Source organism: Sycon ciliatum, chromosome 10, assembly GCF_964019385.1.
Source record: "Sycon ciliatum chromosome 10, ocSycCili1.1, whole genome shotgun sequence".
In the NCBI taxonomy this organism is placed as follows: domain Eukaryota; kingdom Metazoa; phylum Porifera; class Calcarea; order Leucosolenida; family Sycettidae; genus Sycon; species Sycon ciliatum.
The window spans coordinates 16,755,476-16,776,497 of NC_088652.1; the positions used below are offsets into that span (position 1 = coordinate 16,755,476).

At 44.4% G+C, this 21,022-nt stretch overlaps 3 protein-coding genes across 3 annotated transcripts in view; all 3 read right to left on the reverse strand.

Annotated features, from left to right (window-relative positions):
* LOC135825974 (uncharacterized) overlaps positions 1-6,616 on the reverse strand; it is a 32,954-nt gene extending 26,338 nt beyond the window's left edge. Inside the window, exons 1-2 of the mRNA XM_065338610.1 lie at positions 6,200-6,616; positions 2,440-2,598 (exon numbers count right to left, since the gene is read on the reverse strand). Of these exons, the coding sequence (XP_065194682.1) occupies positions 2,440-2,598; positions 6,200-6,287 (247 nt within the window). The 5' untranslated portion in view covers positions 6,288-6,616. The remainder of the gene's footprint in view (positions 1-2,439; positions 2,599-6,199) is intronic.
* LOC135825833 (uncharacterized) overlaps positions 1-21,022 on the reverse strand; it is a 109,134-nt gene that overhangs the window by 81,494 nt on the left and 6,618 nt on the right. The window lies entirely within an intron of this gene.
* Positions 13,697-16,077, reverse strand: LOC135825677 (uncharacterized). Its single transcript, XM_065338296.1, has 4 exons — positions 15,945-16,077; positions 15,291-15,438; positions 14,850-14,924; positions 13,697-14,156 (listed from the first exon to the last, which is right to left on the reverse strand). The coding sequence occupies exons 2-4, from the start codon at positions 15,373-15,375 to the stop codon at positions 13,774-13,776; spliced, it is 543 nt and encodes a 180-aa protein (XP_065194368.1). The 5' UTR covers positions 15,376-15,438; positions 15,945-16,077; the 3' UTR covers positions 13,697-13,773.

Below are 21,022 nucleotides of genomic sequence, written 5' to 3' on the forward strand. Positions count from 1 at the left end.
TCTTCCTCAACTGATGACGGCAGGTTTCCGTCAGAGAAAAGAGCGTCAGATTATTCACCATCGTCGTCTTCTGATTCTTCTTCTACAGGGGCATCATCGGCCTCCAGCTCTTCAAACAACTCAAGCGCTCCTGCAGCATCCATGACGGAGGTCAGCTGTAGTAGCCATGAACTGTACTAGTCAAAAACGAAGCGAAACAGCAACGTTTTGTTCATGTTGCGGGACGCGTGCGTAGGCTGCCACGCTCGATTGACTTCCGCTGATCTGCGCGATCGTCGTTGATCACGACTCGACTTTTTCAAATGCAACCCCCTACTTTCTCCATTGCTATCAACAGGCCAGCTACTGAAGGGTCTCCGTACAAAAAATCAGGCACCTGCGATGTACGAGACTGGCTCTGTGCTCGATTTTAGTATGCACTGTCAGCATAGGTCGAAATCGACCTACCGGCACCTAAGGGTTAAAGGGGAAGTTAAGGCAAAAATTAAAATTTCACCAGTTGTAGTCTTCGGGGTGCTGAGTCGAATGGTCTTGGTCCGAGAAAGCTGAGACGCTCCGTTCCTACTTGAATCCCAATCGAACTCGCGCACTTCCACCGAAACTGGGTGACTGCGCCCTACTAGATGGGGATTTGTATGCAAAATGTCACTAAAAGCGCCGTTTCGTTCTTATAAAAGCACGGGTGAAAGCGATTGGCCCATATGTTGTAGTCTTTTGGACGCTGAGTCGACTGGTTTTGGTCCGAAAAGGCTGCAATGCAGCGTTCCTCCTTTATTCCCAATCGAACATGGTTGAACAAGCGGTCACGTGCTCCTGCGTACACCAGTCAGCTGGTCACCGTGCCTGCAGCGTACAACTTACTAGCCTGTTTGACCTTTTTTGGGTGCAGTCCTGTCACTCGAGTTGAACTCGAGTTGAACCTTGGTGTGAAAGTTCTCGCCTGCTGGCGTGGTGACCAGATGATTTGGGCACACAGGAGCACGTGACCGCTTGTTCAACCATGTTCGATTGGGAATAAAGGAGGAACGCTGCATCGCAGCTTTTTCGGACCAAAACCAGTCGACTCAGCGTCCAAAAGACTACAACATATGGGCCAATCGCGATCATCCGTGCTTTTATAAGAACGGCGCTTTTTCGTGACATTTTGCATACAAATCCCCATCTAGTAGGGCGCAGTCACCCAGTTTTGGTGGAAGTGCGCGAGTTCGATTGGGATTCAAGTAGGAACGGAGCGTCTCAGCTTTCTCGGACCAAGACCATTCGACTCAGCACCCCGAAGACTACAACTGGTGAAATTTTAATTTTTGCCTTAACTTCCCCTTTAAAATCTGCCAGAGGCCCCGCTTTTCCGCAGGAGATTATAATCATCCTCGGCTCCCACTGCATTTCTTTGAGTTTCCTTGTTTTTAATTCCTGTTTGAAGTGGAGTGATACCTCAGTAGAGGTTGTGCTGATGCAGCTCTGGCCCAGGAGCGGGGCTGACAGCCTGCCAGCAGCGAATGGTGACAAAAAAATAGCTCGTGTGGGTGAGATTTGTTTTCATCATGCCTTTCCAGTGTGAACGTGATGAAAAGTAAAAAAAATCCCCGGTGTATAATCCAAGGATAGTTCCGGGCCTCAGTGTACAAGCGTACGTTTTCCAGGACAGATCAATGACTATGACCGTACCCTGCATGCATGGGTATTCCGGTATTTGACGACTCCGGCTCCCTGCACGCAGGCCAGGTGCCAAATCCGATCGTGTGACTGGCCCCTTGGCACAGCTCTTGAAGCACCTACTACTCCTTTGTTGTCTTTGTTTTTGTCTCTTTTATAACCCCTATTACTTTGTAGGGATGTGCACATAGTAAAAAATAAATAAAATAAAATGGTTTTAAGACCAGTTTCGAAGTTACCGAGTTTTGGCAGTTTTACAACCTATCGTGTATGTATACATGCATAAATGCACAGTACATGCATGAATGAGCATGCAAACATGTGCATGTATTAGTGGTAATTCCGCACGGTACATTTTCGAACAAGTCTATTGTATTATTATGGTTCAAACTAGCTATGCGCCGGACTGCCGAAGCTTATAGGTTATAACCGATAAACCGACCGTTAGCGTAGCAGTCAACTGTTTTAAAAAGGTGAAAATTGTAGCCGTTTGCGCCCTAGGTCCTATGAGTGTGGATTGATTTGTATGTCAGTGTCTACCACAGCTCTATGCACAGTGCACATACATGTATACTCGCATACTGCAAACAAACTGTCTACTCAGCGTACACATACACACACACACACACATACACGCACACAGGGCGCACGCACCCACACATACACATATGCACACACGCATACGCACACACAAACACACACACACACGCACCCCCCCCCCCCCACACACACACAAGCACACAAACGTATACACCAAACATGTATTATAAACATAATGCTTACAAGAAGAGTCCTCCACCTGGCTGCAAACAGCTGAGTAGCCATCAGATGTAGCATTGATATTTGCGTCAGACATCATCCACTGCAACCTGATGCTTCGCTTCCCATAAGGCATCGCAGTTATTGATACAGAGTCCCACAAAATGTTAGCTGCAATGCCGACTGTGAACACGCCAAGTGATAAACAGGGGACAAATATACCAGCAGGTTACAATACATAAGAAAGCTACATGCTGCAGAAGCCTTTATGATTCTTTCAATTTCCTTGATCGCCGGAAAATATTATTCGGTGGACATATCTATTTCACGAGTACTCAATCTCTTTGATTCACACCTACACTTTGTGGACATATACAAACATCCAGATTTATCACGTTATTGTTGCATGATGTTGATCGCCTCGCACGTGCAACTCGGAGTTACAATTAATATTATTATTATGAAATGACCCAAAGGCAATATGCCTATCGAGGGGTTCATTTGATTGAAAGAACATTACTACCACTAGTATGTACAAAGACAAGTAGGGATTGATGAGGAGAGAAACAATGAGCTTGTCATCCTCTGCTTCTTGGGAATTTCAGGAAAGAGGAAGATGACTGAGTCCCAGGCCACGGCAAACGTCCCCCCCCCCCCCCCCCGGCATACAGTCCGGCACAGCGTAGAGGTGGCACAAACAGTGGTGGTGCCGCCGCTGGGCCACTGCAGTACTGTTGAGCGCCGACGAACGTAGCGCCGGACAACGACCAGGCTAGAAATTCACCGAGCGCAGCATACCAATGTCTACAAGGTTGTGTGCACCCGCACATGTTCTCCAGGCGTCAGGGCCCCAGCCTACCTGCCCATCCGACCCGCCACACACAACAACGAGACAAGAGACAGAGACGGACAAACAAGAAGACCGGGCACGACGAGGTAAAACTGGAAACTAGAGAAAAAGACAAACATCATGACAGCATAGGAGCATGCGCGCAAACAAAGCATAACGCATGACAATGACCTAACCGTTCCATGGTGCATGCACAAACTGCACGTGCAACCAAAACAGGCCAACAGAGTCAAAAGGAGAACGCAAAACAAAACAAAATAAACCAAAGGACAACAACAACAACAACAACAACAAAAAAGCCATGAAAAGTCTTTTAACTCGGATGGTGAGCCAATTAAATTATAAATTTTGTCGCACTCGCTGACTGTATAAGATCTGGTTACGTTGGTGGACAGTTAGTCATAATCCGTAACATTTTGTCCCCCTTTCTTTCTAATAAAACCGATACGCAACACACGGTGATTCAACTGTGCATACACGATAGCACATGCACAGTAAAATGAGTCAATGCAACCACTCGGATCAGGCGACCACCTGTCCTAAAAAAATACCACTGAAACCATAACGTAGGGATACTTTTTTGCAGTCAATTGACCCTGGATGAGGAGACCACCTGGTAACATAGACCACGTTTCGAAGGTCCCTTGAGGGGTCACCTTAATAAACAGGTTTCCCTCTACATGAAGATAAGAATGACCTAGGCTACACGGCTGACTCCCAGTTCTTCGGAACTCGACAGTACTATAAAACCGGAACGTTTCGGGTGGAGTTTTATTTTCGGTAATTTCGGTACAATTAAAATAGAAGAGATAACATGGAAATGTGTTATGAAGCAACTATCCACGACTGTAACGAGATAATAAGCAGTCAGAAAGTGCGCTATTTTAATTAGATTTTTGGCTCAGTGTCCGAGTTAAATTTCGGTACAGGTAATTTTTACCTAAAATAAGACCCACCGAAAAAATACGTACATGCATGCTGACTGCAGGCAGGACAACTGGTTTACCGAAATGTTCGCTCTACTGAACCTTTGATTTTGGGAAATGCCGAAAATATTACACCACCGAAAATTCCCGGTTTCACAGCACTGTGCACGCTTCAGCCATCTACTGATACATTGTACTACGGAATTTTCGGAGTATAAGCAGCACTGGAGTGTAAGTCGCACCTACTGTAAAAGCCATAATATATATATAACGAAGTGCTAACTCTAACGAGTTAACGAGGAGAAATCTATCGTTAAAAATAGAAATTGTTATACAGAAATCGATACATATACTGTCCTATTGAGCGTTGAGAATGAGTGAAAATCGTTACCTGTGGTACACGTTAACCAGTCAATTTTGGGAAATCGTTATACCGTATTTTCCCCATTAAACGTACACGTCTCCATTACTAGTACGTCCCCAATTGTAGTACATGTTGGGTGTGGATCGAAAATATAAAAGGACACGTCTCTAATAATACGGAGCATCAGCAAATCGAATTTTCGAGTGAAATTCGAGAATCGTCACGAAAAGCACTCAATCAGTCGGAACTAGGGCTTTGTTCGACTGAAAAATGCCCGCAAAGAGAAAATACTTTTCGAATGCTCCGCGCGTGCTCTAGTACACGGCGCACTACGAGTACTCAGACTTGCGCATGTAGCTACTAGTTCTTACTTTCATGAAGTCGTAGTTGTATTATAAGTGCGCATGCGCAAGGTACAGTCAAAGCGGACTTCTTGACGCTTTCCTCTCTCTCGAACTGTGAACAGTTTTGTCAAGTGTGCTTTTTGTTTCATTTCAAGATCCTGGAATCATGGCTTTTTTCACCAACTGCCAGCCCCGCGGTATATGCCTCCTGCTCCCAGTAACCCTGCTGGCGTTGCCTCGGCATCTGCGTCTATGGTGAGTTCCCCGCAGGGAGAGGGCGACTCAAAGTATTCCAAATATTTGAGGTTCGACCTCACCATGGATCATTCTGCTGAGGCAGTGTTGGGCCCACCCTCAGCTATTCGTCCGCGGGTCTCCTGATATGCAAGGGATAGCGGAGAAGCTCGGCCGAGATCCGCCTTTTCAAGGGGTCTCCAAGAGAGATCCTATCGCCAATAGCCTGAATCGGATGAAGCATCCGCCGCTTCGCGTCATCCTCAACGGCAATGAGAAACAGCAGCAACTCCGTTCTGTCCAGGTGACCTTCAGCGAACTCAAGGAAGAGAAGCGAATCCAACAAATTGACTTGCTCTGCAACAAACGCAGCCATTGCACATCTCAAAATCCCAGTCCTCAACTACTCAGGCTAGAAAAGTGAACTCGATTCGAAAATACTGGACTGCGCTACATGCTGAACCTCTTTTTCATTCGAATTTTCAGTCTGATTTTCTCTTTGCCATTCGAATGATCAAATCGAAAATTCGATTTGCTGATGCTCCGTAATGTTACATGCCGGAGTGATGTGATGGGCATTAGTGGGGTACAGATACCAGGGTCCACCTTACTTCGTTTTTCTTACCCGTTCATCATATTTGTGTCTTTGTACACTGATTCTTACCATGGTTGGGTGTATTTACAGCCTTACAGCATCATTATCACGAGTTGTTTGCCACCCAACCCAGGCAATCAATCTTCCCAGACACAATAAAGTACACGTCTCCAATACTAGTACAGTCTCCTATAGTAGTACAGGTCTGACCACCTTTGAAAAAATAAAAGTACTGTACATTTATTGAGGAAAATACGGTATATGTGCCTCGTTAGAATAATGGCCTTCACAGCATGTGTTTGTCATGAAATACAGGCATCTACCGGGGCCCTGTTTATCACCGTTTATTTGACCATCGTAGTCACGATAACCCACACTGAGTTTTTTTGGATAAAGTACAGGTTCGACAACTACCGATAGTCGATTTGAACACAGTCGTTTTTTAAAGTGTAGAGAAGAAGCGGTACGTACCGGTTCCCGCAGCTTGGGAGTGGACTGGCGAGGCAGCGAGTACGAGAAACTGCACAAGGATCCCAACGGCCACGAGTAGAGGCTGCATGGCGAAAGCTATTATCTTTGCTCCTTGGAGAAACAGCACTGCCCAGTCCTGCAAAGAGCTACTACTGTTCGCCGATCAGAGATTTCCACTCGTCGAGTTCGACGTCGAATAGTCGCCGGAGGTGAACACTCCGCGATGCGACAACAGTTACCCGAATACTAGAAACCTATGCTAGATGCAGCTTCTAGGAGACGCTCTCCTTGTTCTTCCAGCACGGTGTTCACGGTTTGCAAACTAACAAACGTCTGCCTATTTCTTCTAGTACGAATGCGAGGAGAGAGAAATTTCTAAAAAAATTCCACCCGAAAATGGGGTAGCTTGAGAAGACGGCGAAAGATCGAAAAGCGGTAAAGTTTAAGTTTCGCACTGCAAGAAAGCTCTCTAGGCTTGTACGCTTTCAGCGTTGCATGCGTATGAGGCGTCGAGGACGTCGACGGGCAACGCTTGCCACGCGACCTATAACCTAGCATCAACATCATCACTCCCAGAAATGCAGTGCGTCTGGAAGTTGAACTCGCACTTCCAGCGACAAGGTCTATATTCGGACTCGCCTGGTACGCGGGTGCATATTCGGTATCAATGCATTCAAGACTTGCACATCGGTGCGTCCTTTGATGGCGTGCAATGTTGTACGGTCGACTCGTTTCGCACACATATATCGGTAGCTCCGTAGAGAACGTACAAATGGTTGCAAGAACACATGGATATGGAATCCATGCAGCATATTTTGCTCTTGCTGCTAGTACCGTATTAGCAAGCTCCCGGGAAGCTTGTGATACTCTCGCTACACTCGTTGTAATTGTGTCTTGTAGAAGTAACTTTTAATTTTTGTCAGTCTCATGAGGCCTGCACGGAGGTCGCTCTCACAAAGAACGTCGACCGGCTCCGCATCGCAGTGCTACTTAATTGCCAGATGTTGTATGCCTTGATCTATTTCCTTAGCCTATCCTCGATTAACTGCTCCCTCTACATAAAGTTGTCATTTCATTCTTCTTCCAGGAGATTTCCTCGACAGACCCGGGGGGGGGGGGGGGGGGGGGGCAAAGCCTTTGGGAAATCCTTAAATAGAATAAAATACAAATACAATACTTGCCTGGGCAATTCATATTCCTTGGACATCCTACTTGGCACATTCAGGCATGCACTAATTTTATTTCTCCACCTTCTTGACGTTGCCTTCAGTTGAGCATGACTCATGACCGGTCTTCCTTTACCACAAGAATCCATTGTGTTTATTTTGCCTGTAAAGAAGAGTCTTGTTTTTACTTGTACAAGTTGCAGCAAGAGTATACTCAGGCGATCGTGAGTACGCAACTTCACAAGCACGAAATGCAAGTTTTTACCGTACCGCTTCTATGGTAGTAGTCGAATCAGGAAGTCGGTATTTTACGACTCCCTGAGTCAAATCGTTTTTATTTTATTTTTATTTTAACGTTGCGTTAAGATTGTTTTCGTAGGTGCACAGCATGATTGTTTGTCTCACTACACAGTTCTAGCGTTGCAATTAGTTCCTCACCCCTGTTGCACTTACATGTAGCTCTCACTTTACTTCTATTGTCTCACCTTCCCTCATTCTATTTTAGCACTTTGTTTTGTTCTCGTAACACATTATTGAATTAAAATCTTGTGGGACGCATCACGCAGCTTCATAAGTAAAAAATTGGTTGTGAGCAACACTGGCTCACACTCAAATAACTGCTTTTCACCAGAAAAATATTATATTTCGAAATATAATATTTTTCTGGTGAAAAGCAGTTATTTGAGTGTGAGCCAGTGTTGCTCACAACCAATTTTTTACATTATTGAATGTATATAAATTATTTATTTAGCATGGTTATTCTTCAGTCACGGCTTTCCACTGATGATTGTGACAAGAAAATCGATTTTGGTAAACCTTCATGACTTTGTTGTAGTGTGGCGATGACAGCAGAATTTGTTCTCTTTATAGCTATTATTATTATTTTTATTATGTATCAAATTTTTAATAGGGCATTCCCAGAGGCCTTAGCTAATTGAGGCCTTCTTACGGGGTGCCCTATATTATGTTTTTTGTATAGATGAGCGAAAGTCTGATAGCGTGGAGCAAATACGAACAGAAAAATAGAAGAAAAGGTGACAGCACCGACGCATGACATTCATCCGGTCCGTACGTCAGTGGTTTAGATAGTACCGGTTTCTCGTCAAGTCATTTGGTCAGAAAATGTTTCGGATAGCCATTTTTTCAAAAGTATGGAGGAAAGTCGATCCAACCATCTTGCAATAGATGTGGGGAGCATATTCAATTGGCACGATAAACCAGGGCTTTAAGTTCCTTTTCGACTTTGTCGGTGTGTAGCTTCCCCATGGAATGTACAAACCAGTAAAGGTAGGCTTTCGATACACTGTCCTGTCCAAAGAACGAGTGTCAACATTACGTTTGATGCTGACATCCAGGAAAGATATTGTGCCATTCTCTTCCGCGTCTGATGTAAATTTCAGTGCTGGATGAAGATTGTTTAAGACGGATAAAAACTGTTGGCATGTCTCCTCATCCTTACCGTGGCAATATACATCATCAACAAACCAACAGTACATAGGCGGCCACAGCGACGGTGGAATGGAAGATTCGCAGAATCCAACAAAAAAATTGCTAAAACCGGGCCGAGCGGAGTGGAGCTAGGTGTCAGGTCGCCGAATGTCTCAGTACTCCTTGTCAGTTTTGTGCCATTTTGTCGCACTCACTGACTGTATAAGATCTGGTTACGTTGGTGGACAGTTTGTCATAACTCGTAACATTTTGTCCTTTTCCTTTCTTCATCATAACTATATTGGCTCACCATCCGAGTTAAATCTTGCACACCTGATGAGCCGTCATGACCTATACGGCGAAACGTACGTCGTGTGGAACTACTTGTTATTGTACATAACTAGTCCATCATACATGATAGTGGAGTTCAGTAGGATGTTGGCGTTTCGGTTTGTCACAATTCGTCTTCGCTTAGTTCAGTAGGATGTTGGCGTTTCGGTTTGTCACAATTCGTCTTCGCTTAGTTCAGTAGGATGTTGGCGTTTCGGTTTGTCACAATTCGTCTTCGCTTAGTTCAGTAGGATGTTGGCGTTTCGGTTTGTTACAATTCGTCTTCGCTTAGCTTCCCCTTCTATGTTCATTATATAAACTTGAGCCTCCCAAGTAGGCCCCAGCGGCAAATGCTAGCACCCAAAGTAGCATAAAAGGGCCTTTTTGTGACTCCACACGATGCTAGCATAAACAGCAGTTTTTACCGGCATCCGATACATTTTTGCCAATTTTGGCATTCTGGATGTGGAATTCGGTCTAGATTACACTATGAAACTAGTATTACGGTACTACCACTAGGCCTTGACGGATTATGCTAATAATTATTTTCGTGAAATTATGCTTTTCGCATTGCTGAAAAAATTGCAGATTTATGCTATTTTGATGCTAAAAGTTATATTATGCCGCATTATGCTAACATATGCTGCTAATGTATAATGGTTCTGTGCAAAATAACAGGGGAACTTTTTTTGTAGAGGGCGTTGTACTGTGGTAGTAAAAGTTTAATGAGGGTCAACGCACCGTCCGACCTAGCTACGACCGTCACTGATTGTAGTGGACTGGACATGTTATCAAGGGAGTCGTAAACCTATGACTTCCTGGTGCATCTACTTGTACTTGTACTTGTAGAACATGTACAGCTAACAGGCGGATTATTCCAATTTTATGCGATTCGTATGCAATTTGCCTCGAATTATGCGATTATTCGATTTCGGTAGGAATTATGCGAAAAATTATGCTAGCATAATCTGTCAAGGCCTAACTACCACATTGATAATTGCATGCACTACATTCAATTTGTTTGCATTACCTAGTTGTGACCAAGACCCACATTGCCATTGGTACTTCTTGGTATTTGCTTGTTTGTATTGCAAATATTTCCATAGCAACATGATGCCAACATTGCACCTTTAAAAACTCTTTTTACATACCTGCTTTGTGAGAATTCATAAATAGCACGGAACACCGTTTTCAACCCAAATGTTTCACCCAAATGTTTCACCATTACCAATGACAGATGATTAATAGGTAGCATAATTCGTGTTGTCTAGCATCCAAACTAGCATCTTTCTGAGTTGTCAGCTAGCATCCCAAAAAGCATCTTGGCAACATTAAGCTAGCATCTGCCGCTGGGGCCTACTCCCAAGTTGGGTGGTTTGTTGCTTTGCGTCGTAGAGTTGTAGTAAGGCCGGTCTGTCCAATAGTCTTACTAGTTTCGTCATCATCCAGTAACTTTCGGCATTCTTTGTTGCCGTGATCAAGAGTATAACCCCCCGTTATATACTCTTGCCGTGATGCGTAGCTCGTGCTCTTCTTCGTTGCGCTTTCCTTCCCCTCTTGGACCTTTCCGAACCTGAGCCTTCCAAGTTGAAAGGTTGTTGGTTTGCGCCTTGGAGGAGTCTTGGAGCTACATGTACGTGCCAGGTCTCCGAATGTCTCAGTACTCCTTGTCAGTTTTGTGCCATTTGTGCCATGTGCCATTTTGTCGCACTCGCTGACTGTATAATTTGTATTGTATTTTGTATTTTATTATATTTTTAAAAGGATTTCCCAAAGGCTTTGAGCCTGTCGAGGGGATCTCCTGCAAGAAGAATGAAATGACAACTTTATGTAGAGGGAGCAGTTAATCGAGGATAGGCTAAGGAAATAGATCGAGGCATACAAAATCTGGTAAATAAGGAGTTGGGATACCGTCAGTGTAATATTGTTGATTGTTTTTAAACAATAAAAGGATTCCCCAAAGGCTTTCGCCTATCGAGGGGGTTTCCAAACTTTCCATAATACCAAATCTGTAGAAGAAGTGATGAGCAATAGGTGAGCAAAGAAAGAGAAAAAGACATAGTCTAGGGCAGAGCTCTGCGCTTGAGCATATGATTGTAAGCTTGCAGAACTGGGATAATACATGTAAATGATATAAGATATGGTTACGTAGGTGGACAGTTCGTCATAACTCGTAACATTTTGTCCTCTTCCTTTCTTCATCATAACTATATTGCGTCACCAATCACCATCCGAGTTTGAAAAAAGAAGAAGATAAGATCAAGAATGTATAGACTGAGCATACAGCTAGCCGGAGACTGAGCATACAGCTAGCCTCGGCATGTATCAGAGCATCAGGATTACTACATACTAGTACTCAAGACTGGGGAGGGGGGTTGCTGTCACGCTACAGTAAGACAATATGCGTGCAACACACCCTTGAACTGGAGGGGGGACGTGATGTTTCTCGCATCAGGTGGAAGACTGTTCCAAGCACCAGTAGACCAGCGAGCACACTGTCTCACGCAAGAGCTGGTGTACACGAAGCAGGTTGTGTTCCGCATACACGGGAGTCATACGGGTACGGGAGGTCAGGTTGTACACGGCTCGCAGGTTGCATAGGCGTTGAAGTCTCTCCTCGTTAGCCTTGGAGAGAGAGCTAAAGAAAGCTGAGCATCCATAGCGGATCCTGGACTCTACCATGGCATGGACGTGTAGGCCATTCGCTTCGACTGCAGAGAGAGAGAGACACTTCCGATTTCTCCTCAGCGCTCCTATAACCTGTCGAGACGTTTTACGGATATGCGTAACGTGGCTATATATTTGAATCTGAGCAGACCGTGCGCAACTTGTCGTATCATGGAAAGACGCGAAGGTGTGCAGAATTTTGCTCCAAGTCCAAAATTCACGTTCATTAGCCACGTATTGGGGCTGCACGGCGGCAGGACCTTTGCCAGCACCCTCGTGACGTTGCAGATATGTGGCTTGATTATTGTAGTTGACGTTGATTGAGTGACTTTGGCAAGTTTGAGTCGTGTCAAGAAGTCAGGTAGGATTCAGTACTAGGCAGTAGTGGAACGTGAGTGGTAGTCTCTGCCCATTTTTGAGGGTATCCTGGATTCGGTTTGCAGCGCTGTGGAAATGGCTTGCTGTAGACGTCTCAGCACTGGATGTTGTATCAAAGGTACGACCTCGTAGCACGCCCTAAACCTAAAAAATATCAAAAATTGACTTGGGTCTGTGGGAGTCTGTGAGAGAACGACCACTCCTGCCGTTGTGACAGATTCCAGGGCCACGTGAAGGGCCCTATCCCACCACCCATGGCTGCTTGTGGACTTATTTTAGGTTTGGGTCCCGCGCACGGACAGAATGGGCAAAAAAATCTGAAAAAATTGTAAATGCATTGATTTGGCCCCTGGGTGACTCGCACAACGTGGCACTATGCCGGAAGTTTGAGTTTTTCCGGCCTGGAAAGCCTGTCAGTGAGGCGCAAGAACTTTTAAATCATGTCCAGAGGGCCAGCATAGTGGCAGGAGTGTGTGGTGAAAAATTCACTCAAATCCATTGAGAGACACCAAAGTTACGGTCAATTGAATGCCATATGAAGTTTACGACTCCAGAAAACATAGCTCTAACAAAAGATTTTCTTTCGTTTCATATGTAGCAAGCTGAACCGCTTTCTTCATGTTCATATTAAAGGGATAAATAATGTAGTTTAAGGCGCTCACCTCATATCATATCAAGCGAATGGCGATATCAAGCGAATGGCGATATATAATAATATTATATATCGCCATTCGCTTGATATGATATGAGGTGAGCGCCTTAAACTACATTATTTATTTTTTTTGATGCCAAGGAGAGACCGCAACTGACGTCGGTGGAAGGCATCCAACTTCTGGAGAGCAGATTGCGTGAGGCCCCAAGTTCCTTTCTAATGCTCCATAATGCTCTAAATGCTCGGATAGTCTCCTAATGCCGAATATAATGCCCGCATTATCCGCTGGACCCTAAGCACCACCCCTATCGGTTTCTTGTTTTTAAGTTATACCCAGATCACCTTGAAAATACTGAGAGAGAGAGAGAGAGAGAGAGAGAGAGAGAGAGAGAGAGAGAGAGAGAGAGAGAGAGAGAGAGAGAGAGACAGAGAGACAGAGAGACAGACAGAGAGACAGACAGAGAGAGACAGAGAGAGAGAGAGAGAGAGAGACAGAGAGAGAGAGAGAGAGAGAGAGACAGAGAGAGACAGAGAGAGAGACAGAGACAGAGAGAGAGAGAGAGACAGAGAGAGAGACAGAGAGAGAGAGACAGAGACAGAATCAACACACTGAATAATACTGCAGAGTACTCGGGTATGAGCTCTTTTTTCTCGTTTCTCTCAGAAATACTGCATAACAGGAAGCATGACGACAAGAAGCAATAGAAGGGATGGGTCAGGTGCAAAGAACGGACAGCAGTGGGGTAATATAAAACAAAAGTAATAAAACCTTGGACAAGTACAATAGCATGACATAGTCGAAAGGATGTGAAAAGGGACTTTGACCGTCCAACTGAGGCACTAATCAGAAATTAGTGACACGGGGGGCGGGGAGGGGTATTTCGTTCAAATAGCCTGGACTAGCAGAGAGAGCGAGAGCGCATTGTGAAGTCAGTGATCAGCTCCAGAACACATTACTCGTTAATGGGAGTTGTGCTCAGATCATCCAGGAGTGCCCGGGAATATTGGTTATATCTAGCGATCAGAGACGTATCATCTAGAACGATGATAGAATTAAATGCCCCCGCAGAGTGTCCACCGAAGATGTATTTCTTGCCAACGGCGACGTTCAGTCCACACGGTGCAAGGCACTTAGCCGTCTTCGACTTGTAACTGTTGTCTGTGCTCACAAACAGTTGCTTTTGGAGGCCAGTGTCATCCAGTCTGTCGCAGCGGGTGGTCGGGTGTAGGCGGCGGCTGGCATCTCTAAATGCTGGTACTAGACCACCCTTGCAGATGCTGGTGACCTGGATTAGGTTACTGCTGTCTTTAGTAGAAACAACCCGACCGGTGAACACTGGATGAAAAAGAAAGCAAACACAGGCGAGAGCGTTGGTGATAGCCTTTGATGGTTAATGCGGTGAAAATAATTACGAGAATTTCACAAAGCGAGTTGCGGCCAATTTCTCGAATTTTGCTCCTATTCCATATCCTCGTGTCGGTACAAAACGTGCATGAAATCTACAGGAAAACCACTGTACCAAAATCTGCCGGCATCTCTGCCACCATTATCCGCTAATTTTTATCTGGGTCCTCGTGGCAACAAAGCATGAGAGTGTTGAAATTTAATAATATTGAAGGGTACATGTACCGTATTTTTCGGAGTATAGTGCGCACCTTTGTATTACGCGCACCCCCAATCTTCATTGGGGGTGCGCACTTCAATCTTCATTGAAGCACATGCATTTCATATTCGGAGCATAGTGCGCAACTGTGATTTAGGGCACAAAATAGCACATCTAAAGTGCGCACTATACTCCGAAAAATACGGTACGCATATTGGATGGATCCAGTAAGAAATAGAAAATAGTTTCGTCAACAATTCTTGATTGGATATGCGGCAATCTTTTTTATGCACACCACATACTGGGGGTGGTAAAGGCATTTCACAACTCGTCCATAGTTTAATAATGCGATATCGTTCGGAATCCCGAGATACACCCGTGGCCATATTGGTTACCTAGGGAACAAGATCACCAACTGCACTTACCGACTGGCCTGCTAAGGATGCGATGCACAATCGTCTTGAGCTCGTAATCCGTTTTCCCACAGATTCTGCAGTCATCTGCAGCACACACATACGAAGTAGATGTACACAAGCACATAATGTCATTGCATAAAGCAGCCGCGATGGTAGGATGCACGTGCAGGTAAATGCTGCTATGAGTTGTGCCGTGCAAACACAGCAAAAACGCAACAATACCCGGTAAGCAGTTTAGATAGTACCTGGTGTTAGAGCAGATTCGCATGTGCCAAACTGATTATGCCAACGCCTCATGACGAAACCATACAGAGAGAAACAAATCGTGGGGAAACGAAACTAGAACAGTCGGAGTTCACCTTCTTGGAATTCACGTCTGTGAAAGGTTTAAGTTGTCGGTGGGGTTTAGCTAGGCGTGATAGAAATGTAACACATCGAGGTATCACTTACGTGGGGCCGGGGTGCTCTGTCCCAAAGCTGGTGCGAATACTTGTAGCATGGTCACGGCCAATGCCAGCAGGAGAAAGCGGGCCATGTTGAATGCACCAGTGTACGCTGGGGCTTGTCTCGTAGGTGTTGTCAACGGTTACGAAGAAAACTGAGAGAAGACCGCAAGGGGGGGGGGGGGAGAAGAAAGCATATCAATAGATGCCAGTCAGCCAATTATTATTATTATTATTATTATTATTATTACTTGCATGTACGCGTTGGAGTCAACCATGCAAGCATGATTCACAACAGTCAATTACCAAAAAACATTTATAATACATTTCATACCTACAGACTGAGAAGCAGAAGAGAACAGGGAAAACCAGCTAGACCACTGACGTCACTGTTGTTACGCTACGTTTGATGTACTTGTACATACGATGTACTAACACACTGGAGTGGTGTTATATTTAAATTTTGTTATTTAAAGGATTTCCCAAAGGCATAGCCTATCGGGGGGATATCCCTCCTAACAGTGAAAATGATCATTGATTTATATACTAGTGAAGCGGCTTGTGCCGGCAAAAATATGCTGTTTATAATGAACTCGAAATTGTGTCCGAAATTCTGAAACAGAATCTATAGCGGTAATCGTTGAGGTCGGAGAGAACTCACCTGGGTAATGGTAGTCGCTTGAGGGGCGGATATGGATGGAGGATGGAAGGAAGCTCTCTTGATTGGCTTTCCGGGACCTTTGTGACAAGACTGCCCCCTTTCAGCCCTTTATACGCGTCGGGCAGGCCCGGATGATCGGAGAGCGCGGGCATGTCCCCGATGCCTGCGCTTGCTGCATTGGTGCATTGTGGTGCACTGGTGCATGCAGGCGGGGGTGGATCACAAATCACGTATCTCGCGCCAGGTTTGAACAGACTGCAGATGCAAATTTCGCGCGAACGGACTCACGTGACCATACAGGGCTGTAGAAGTGGACTTTTGGCGGCATATCAGTATTTGACCCGGGTCAACTGTCTTCATGTAAACGCTCACCTCTTTTGTCTGTCGTACAGACTTTCAACCCGGGCTGAACTCGACCCGGGTTGAAATTTCTCATGTAAACACAGCCATAGCATGCATGCAAAAGTCCACGGGGTTATTTTTGTAAGGCTGTGTTTACATGAAGCGTTTCAACCCGGGTTGAGTTCGACCCGGGTCAGATTTCAACCCGCCATGTGCACAAAGTGAATGGCGCGTTTACATGACGCATTGCGCTTGACCCGGGTTGAAATGTTCCGAAATGTTCATGTAAACAGTCTGACCCGGGTTGAGTCATGGATTTCAACCACGTGATGGGGCGGGAAGCTGAATCTGTGAAAGCGCGTGAAAGCCAAAGGTCAAAGTACATTTCCAAAGGTCAAAAATAGCGCGGAGACAATTTAGAAAAGCGATCCTGTCAGCTTTTCTATTATTGTGTTCACATGGCAGAAAAAACGACATCGCTATGCTACGTAAGTTTCTACGTAAGGTGCTCGGTATTTCACTTAGGCTACGTAAGTCTCTACGTAAGGTGCTCGGTATTTGATCTACCAACGCTTGGTAGCCGTGTGCTGTGCACGTGCACGGCAGACATTGTGTTCAGTGCATGCAGTCCGCGGATCCGTGTTCGGATGTGCATGCGCGAGGAACTTCCTTCTTTGGAACTGCTTCTTGCATGAGCTGTTTCGGTTATTTCGTCTCATGGCCTGGCTTATTTCGTTTCGGCGCTGCTGAGACCTCCTTTCGCGGAATATTACTCAATGACAGGTGAGTTGACCAATTCCCTTTGATTCATTTGCTTGTGTTGACTCTTTCATTCAGGAAAAGTGTGCTGATTTTGGGGCAGAATGCAATAAATAATGGAAAAGTTGACAGGATCTCTTTGCTAAATTTTGCTTTTCTGCTGCCGAGCTGCGAGGCCTCCTTTTACGGAATACTCGATGCCAGGTGATCTCTAACTTGACCGGTTTCCTTCGATTCATTTGCTTATGTTCACCTTTCATTTACGGAAACGTGTGCTGATTTTACTTTCAAGTATTCGGATTTAGATCCATTTTTATCTCTTTGCCCTTGTCTACAGTGTGCGAAGAACGCGAGTTCAACTTCTTGACGGTAAGGCTTATGTTAGATGTCTTGTCGAAATACTCATATTCATTGTACATTGGTACGTTACAAGTAAGGCACTGGTCAGTGGTATAATATCGTTGGCAGTTCCCAATCTGGAGGGAAAGGTTCAAGTACCAATTGACCGAGTTTGCAAAATAAATTCGCATATCAGGGGAAATCTCTATTGTGGAGAGGTTCAGTAACTTGTTTGTTTCATACGAAACAAGCCAATGGGTGCAGTCTCGTCTCGTGAAAATCTCGTACTTGTATGATTGGATTTGTTTACTCAAGTCTGGGCTGTTTGATTTGTGAGTACCGCCGAGATTGCACTGCCCCAAAATAATTATAGCAATAAAAACTGCTTTATGGCAGTTTTCTAAAAAAAGTTATTGTGTTCTAGTCCATGGACCCCGTCTAAAAAGTAAGAAACTAACGAAATGTGATAGCTGAAAATTAAAATTTCACACAAAACCTCACAATAATCACAACACTTGAAATGCTGCTTTCAACCAGGGAGTAGTACAATACTACTCCCTGCTTTCAACACTAAACTTGTACTGCACCAACAATTGGCAACATGCATGCATAGGAAAGAGGATCGCGAGGGGAAGAGGTCTTCTGCATGTAGCTTTTCATTCTGTGTGTGATTATTGTGAGGTTTTGTGTGAAATTTTAATTTTCAGCTATCACATTTCGTTAGTTTCTTACTTTTTAGACGGGGTCCATGGACTAGAACACAATAACTTTTTTTAGAAAACTGCCATAAAGCAGTTTTTATTGCTATAATTTCTTTTGTTTTTTCTGTCACCAATCAATGGAATGCCCTATATCAATATGTAAATGATGGCCTTCACATCATATCAATACCATATTATACGCATTGATGTGCAAGCCTTTTCTTGCAGAAAATGGCACTAGCATAATGCATGTTCTTCTGCGGGTAAACATGTGAGCATGCAGTGGTGGTTATACTTTTTTTATACGGAGGTCATTCTGTGCATGTTGCTGTTGCAGAATTTCATGACTCTGTCATAAAATTGTCTTGCCTTTCAGATATTTCAGATTTCTCCACCCTCAATCAGATTTATTTGAGAAATGTAGCCATGCGGCAGGTGCGTGTCGCAAATGTTTTTGTTGATTCTGTGTTTATAATGGTTTATAGTCATGGGTTATCGTGATAAGGTCATCCAGCATCATGTTGAAACTGAAATCGTAATCCTGTTGATGTCGATACAACTTTTGGAAGTAGTTCAATGACTTCAAACTGTTAGTCCACGATTGTCTAAAACAACACAGCAAAGGAGGAACAATAAACATGTATTAAAATGTAAACGAATACATTGCTGAGTCCAAAACCTCGTTCCAACAACTACACTGATCCTGAGGAGAAAAGGTACAAGGCTATGGTTGGAGGTACTGAGAGATAAACAAGGCACTCCACAATAATAAAATCTTACACATCTTTTGGTGAGTATGAATGATATCCAGTCGAACCTCTTTAGGACGAACACCAAGGGACCGATGGTATTTATTCTGTGAGCTTAACCTATTTTATAACCGGAGAATACAATTATATCTCCAATAGACATACGAATAGATTTCTTCTACGGCGAAAGATTCTAAGCCACACCAACTCATTGCCTCGTCTCGTATGAAACAATTGAGTCACTAGGGAGATTCTGCAAAACGAAAATGCGTACAAACTTTCGCTCTACATCATGAAGTGCGAAACTTCGCACCTTTGGACGCGAAACTTGCAGGGAACGCGAAATGAACTGTCGTAGGAAATTTCGTGAGGTCGGGTCATGGCGTAAGTGCACTTGGCCCGCGCAAACTACGAAAATGTGCAGAACGCAAAGTTCGTGCAAAAATTCGCACACACTTTCGCAAGGACTGTCGCGAAACTTCGTTCGAATTTTCGTTTTGCAGAACCTCTCTACTGAACCTTTCTTTAGCAACATGACGGCAACTCAAACAGCAACAGAGAAAGTACGATACATGTACTCCACATTCTTACAGGTACTACAAACAGATTGCAGATCGTAATTCTTGCTTTGGCGGCACGAAACTTTATTTGAGGCAGTGCAATCTCGGCGGTACTCACAAATCAAACAGCCCAGACTTGAGTAAACAAATCCAATCATACAAGTACGAGATTTTCACGAGACGAGACTGCACCCATTGGCTTGTTTCGTATGAAACAAACAAGTTACTGAACCTCTCCACAATAGAGATTTCCCCTGATATGCGAATTTATTTTGCAAACTCGGTCAATTGGTACTTGAACCTTTCCCTCCAGATTGGGAACTGCCAACGATAGTATGCCACTGACCAGTGCCTTACTTGTAACGTACCAATGTACAATGAATATGAGTATTTCGACAACACATCTAACATAAGCCTTACCGTCAAGAAGTTGAACTCGCGTTCTTCGCACACTGCAGACAAGGGCAAAGAGATAAAAATGGATCTAAATCCGAATAAAATCAGCACACGTTTCCGTAAATGAAAGGTGAACATAAGCAACTGAATTGAAGGAAACCGGTCAACTTAGAGATCACCTGTCATCGAGTATTCCGTAAAAGGAGGCCTCGCAGCTCGGCAGCAGAAAAGCAAAATTTAGAAAAGAGATCCTGTCAACTTTTCCATTATTTATTGCATTCCGCCCCAAAATCAGCACACTTTTCCTGAATGAAAGAGTCAACACAAGCAAATGAATCAAAGGCAACTGGTCAACTCACCTGTCATTGAGTAATATTCCGCGAAAGGAGGTCTCAGCAGCGCCGAAACGAAATAAGCCAGGCCATGAGACGAAATATCCGAAACAGCTCATGCATGCAAGAAGCAGTTCCAAAGAAGGAAGTTCCTCGCGCATGCACATCCGAACACGGATCCGCGGACTGCATGCACTGAACACAATGTCTGCCGTGCACGTGCACAGCACACGGCTACCACGCGTTGGTAGATCTAATACCGAGCACCTTACGTAGAGACTTACGTAGCCTAAGTGAAATACCGAGCACCTTACGTAGAAACTTACGTAGCATAGCGGTGTCGTTTTTTCTGCCATGTGAACACAATAATAGAAAAGCTGACAGGATCGCTTTTCTAAATGTTTCGTGCCGCCAAAGCAAGAATTACGATCTGCAAACGGGTTGTAGTACCTGTAAGAATGTGGAGTACATGTATCGTACTTTCTCTGTTGCTGTTCAGTTGCCATTATGTTGCTAAAGAAACGTTCAGTAGAGAGGTTCTGCAAAACGAAAATTCGAACGAAGTTTCGCGACAGTCCTTGGGAAAGTGTGCGCGAATTTTTGCACGAACTTTGCGTTCTGCACATTTTCGTAGTTTGCGCGGGCCAAGTGCACGTACGCCATGACCCGATCTCACGAAATTTCCTACGACAGTTCATTTAACGTTCCCTGCAAGTTTCGCGTCCAAAGGTGCGAAGTTTCGCACTTCATGATGTAGAGCGAAAGTTTGTACGCATTTTCATTTTGCAGAATCTCACTAGTGACTCAATTGTTTCATACGGGACGAGTCAATCAGTCGGTGTGGCTTAGAATCTTTCGCTGTAGAAGAAATCTATTCGTATGTCTATTGGAGATATAATT

Bases quoted from the DNA above. Each gene is read 5' to 3' on its own strand.
- LOC135825677 (XM_065338296.1), bottom strand. From the start codon at position 15,375: ATGGCCCGCTTTCTCCTGCTGGCATTGGCCGTGACCATGCTACAAGTA. The intron at 14,925-15,290 runs GTAAGTGATACC...TGTGTGCTGCAG, and splicing joins ACAGAGCACCCCGGCCCCAC to ATGACTGCAGAATCTGTGGG. The intron at 14,157-14,849 runs GTAAGTGCAGTT...TTTTTCATCCAG, and splicing joins CATCCTTAGCAGGCCAGTCG to TGTTCACCGGTCGGGTTGTT.